Below are 4,350 nucleotides of genomic sequence, written 5' to 3' on the forward strand. Positions count from 1 at the left end.
CTGTCAGGAAGCACGTTGGCTGCCGTTCAACTGGGATGGGATTACAACGCCTTGGTTGAAGCCCAACGACAGGATATAAAGTATTAAGCACGTAGGACATCCTGCACGTCCCTCCGTTGGGAAGACTTCCCCCTCAAAGACTCCAACACCGCCCTCCTCTGTGATGTCAGTGCTGGTAGACCGCGACCTTGGATTCCTGCTCCCATGCGCCGGTAGGTGTTCGATTTCATTCACTATCTTTCACATCCCTTGTGCCGTTCTACTGCACAGCTGGTGAAGACGAAGTTCATTTGGCACGGCATTTCTAAGGATGCTAAGGATTGGGTCTGTGCCTGTACTTCTTGCTAAACTTCCAAAGTACATCGACCCACGGATTTAGAAGTGGGCACCTTTCCTCAACCTCAGCGTCGTTTCGCACACATTCACGTCGACGTTGTAGGCCCCCCCCCTTCATATCACAGGGACATCGTTACCTGTTTACCGTCATCGACTGCTCCACTCGTTGGCCTGAATCCATTCCCATGGAAACTGCAACGTTCGCCTCATGTACATCTGGCTTACTCTCAGGATGGATTGCAAGATTTGGTATCCCTGAGCATTTTACTTCTGACAGTAGTACCATTTTCACCTCTCAATTGTGGACATCATTAGCGAATCTCCTGGGCATCACCCTACATCAGACAACTGCCTACAACCCCGCTGCCAATGGAATAGTTAAACGTTTTCATCGCACCCGCAAAGCAGCTTTGATGTCCCGCTGCAAGGATTCCAACTGGTTTACTCATCTTCCCTGGGTCCTCCTGGGACTAAGGACCACTCTTAAAGACACCCTCAACGTCTCGGCAGCTAAAATGGTGTATGGCAACCCGATGGTCGTCCCTGCCAGTTTTTTTCCTTCTACAACCTCCTCTGACGATCTCCAGCGCATACGTCATGTCGTGGGAAAATCTACTCCATGCCGCTAGACTTACAAGCCCCCAGGGAAGCATCACATACCGTAATCAAACCTGATTTTTTTTACTATAGTTCGGCCAGGGCACCAGCCACCCCTTGAGATACTACCACTAGAGAGTTATTGGCCCTTTGATTGACCGGATAATGTTACATTGAATCCATCTCGCTGATTACAGCTAATTTTTCCTTTTGCCTACACATATACCAAAGAGTCTGGCATATTCTTTCCACAGTTTCCTCTGTCCTCATACACCTGACAACACTGACATTACCATACAATTCTTCCTCATTCAAGAGGTTAACTACTGCACTATGATTGTTCAGACGCTACTTTTCTCTTGGTAAGGGTAGAAGAGAGACTTTAGCTATGGTAAGCAGCTCTTTTAGGAGGACACTCCAAAATGAAACCATTGTTCTCTAGTCTTGGGTAGTGCCATAGCCTCTGTACCATGGTCTTCCACTATCTTGGTGGTGGAGTTCTCTAACTTGAGGTTACATTCGGGCACACTTTTCTATCTTATTTCTCTTCTTTTTTTTTTAGGTTTTTGTAGTTTATAGATGAAAGACCTATTTTAATAATATTACTTTCTTAAGATATTTCATATTATTCATTACTTCTCTTGTAGTTTATATCCTTTCCTCACTGGACTAATTTTTCCTGTTGGAGCCCTAGGGCTTATAGCATCTTAGTTTTCCAACTAGGGTTGTACGCTGGAAAATAATAATAATGATAATAATAATAATTATAATAACGATAATAATAATAATAGAAATAATAATAATCCTAATAATAATAATGATATGCCAGGTGATTTTCCTAATACTCTTTCACTCATCAGGGATTTCTCGGGAGTTGAGCTACTCACCAGGAGCTTGTGAAGAACAATTGAGTTGGAGGATATCGTTATCTATTTCATGATCCTTCCCTTTGTAGTGCAACAGGATGGGAAGCTTCCTTGTTTGGAAATACTCGTGGACTGGGTTCACATTTCTCAACATCTAATAATCTAGAACAGGGGTTCTCAACCTTCTTGGCCCATGCACCCCTTTCACCATTTGTAATGGTGTCATTCCCCCCCCCCCCACCCCTTACACACACCTGCCGTCTTATCCAAGATTGTCTGTCTCTAAAAGTACTGTAAATAATATTCAAATATTACTAAAAATCCTTTTATTTTCTTTAAAAAGATATCATACATTTACTTCTTTACATGGACTATTTTTATAATGGAATGCTACAAATTATATGTAAATTGAAAATATCGATGGATATATAAAACTTGAATAAAAGTAAAAATTTTTTTTTTTTAAATTTATAAGAACTACTTAACAGGCCAAACTAAAGCTAATGCAATAAACAAAAAGTTCGATAGGGTAAGAAGATATAAATCTGTAATTATTTTCTTCAGTAAACAAAAAGTTCGATAGGGTAACAAGATATTATAAATCTGTAATTATTTTTATTCAGAAGATTACAGTTAAACGATTGACGAAACCTGTGATTGTTTTTTCTAAGCCAGTTTTGGGATACGCGGATGAGTGCTTGAAAGGGCACTTTGCAGGTCATTTTCTACCTGTAATCTACTGCGCTGCTTTATTTTAATTTGTAACAGAGTTGAAAAGCCAGACTTACAAAGATATGTGGATACAAACGGAAGCAATACACGGATAGCCATTTCTGCCACTTTTGGGTAGGAATCGCACATCAGAGGACAAAATTCTGTTAATGATTTCTCATCGAACATATCTCTTACACCCGATCAGTTTTTAAATGCAAAATTTCATCTTGACAATCCTCAGGAACTTTTTCAACTGACAGTTTGAATGGCTTTCTGACTAAATCCGATTCATCATCACTAAGTTCGGGAAAATATCGTTTGAATTCATTTTCCCGTGCTGTCAAATGCTGAAAAATTTATTTTTTTTCAAATTGTGGAAGCACCTTGTCTTTACTACAAACATCAAGAATGGATGACAAAACTAACATTGTAACATTTTCTGCATTTACCCTTCTCTTCCAATTTTCAAGCTTGGTTATGAAAGCTCTCAAGGCATCTATGAATTTTATAATGTTTGTATTCCTTCCTTGCATCTGAAGAATCAGTTTATTCAGTTGCTCAAATATATCAACCACATAGGCAAGACGCATGATCCATTCCTCATCACTTAGCCAGGAAGGAAATTCTGTTTTACCTTGCACTTCAAAAAACAATTTGAGCTCATCTCTAAACTCAAATACTCGCCCAGTTACATTTCCTCTTGACAGCCAACGAACATGTGTGTGAAAAAGAAGCGAATGATATGTTGCATCCATATCAGTACATAACTGCTTGAAAAGTCGTGAGTTGAGTGCCCCTCCTTTGAGGAAATTTACAATTTTAATTGTTTGATCCAAAACCTTCTCTAGCGAAGCGGGAAGTGTTTTTGAGGCTAGTGCCTGACAATGGATCATACAATGAATGCCTTTCACTTTTGGAGCTCTTCACACATACTTGGAATCCTGATTTTGTCCCTAACATAGCTGGTGCTCCATCTGTACAACACCCACTGATATTATCCCACGAAATATTTTCTTATTCAAAAAAAAAAAAAAAAGATGAAACCTTCTTCAAAATATCAGAGGTGTTGGTAGTTAGTTCAAGAGAACAAAAGAGAAACTCCTCTTTAAATGAACCTGAGTGAACATACCTTGCAAACACCATCAACTGGGAACATGATGCCACATCAGTTGATTCATCAAGCTGAATTGAAAATAAGCCAAATGTTGAAGACTTGATCTCCTGCACAACTTGATCCTTGATGTCAGTGGCCATATCACTTATGCTCCTTTGAACAGTACTGTTTGATAATGGAACCTGTGCAATATTTTTCTTCATTTCATTTCCCAACACAATTCCCACCATTTTGAGAGCGGAAGGCTTGATCAAATTTTCCCAATTGTATGGTTTTTTTTTTCTGCTTTGATATTTGAAGTGCTACGACATAGGAAGCTTCAGTGATTTTATGGTTTTTCTCTTTAAAATCTTCTGTTGAAACAAGCCTTATCTTTTGCAAGCATTCCTATGGCGTTCAAAAAAGTTTTTGTTCTTGTCCATGTGATGAGGATGAACATTTTGCAAATGTTGCCTCATCTTTGCTGGTTTCATAGAATCATTTGTCAAAGCTTTACTACAAATAAAACATTGGGGCCTTTCTTCTCCATTGATGATGATGGATGTGAACCATATTCAATATATGAATGATTGTACTTTCTTTTTTTGATACTCATAATGGGCTCTGAATTCAGTAAATAAAAACAAGAAAAGGTAAAACTATTAATTGGTTATTTTTTACATACAAAATGTGATATATTTATCCATTGTTTATTTAATCAGCAACATGACTGACATTAAGAAG

General features: G+C 38.6%; 1 protein-coding gene across 1 annotated transcript; it reads right to left on the reverse strand.

Moving 5' to 3' along the window:
* Positions 1-2,704: 2,704 nt before the first annotated feature.
* Positions 2,705-3,857, reverse strand: LOC137618943 (protein FAM200A-like). The gene is made up of 3 exons (XM_068349147.1): positions 3,629-3,857; positions 2,963-3,153; positions 2,705-2,860 (listed from the first exon to the last, which is right to left on the reverse strand). Exons 1-3 carry the CDS (start codon positions 3,855-3,857, stop codon positions 2,705-2,707), a joined length of 576 nt encoding a protein of 191 aa, XP_068205248.1.
* Positions 3,858-4,350: the final 493 nt, after the last annotated feature.

The sequence above is a fragment of the Palaemon carinicauda genome, chromosome 25 (genome assembly GCF_036898095.1).
Source record: "Palaemon carinicauda isolate YSFRI2023 chromosome 25, ASM3689809v2, whole genome shotgun sequence".
NCBI classification, from domain to species: Eukaryota; Metazoa; Arthropoda; class Malacostraca; order Decapoda; family Palaemonidae; genus Palaemon; species Palaemon carinicauda.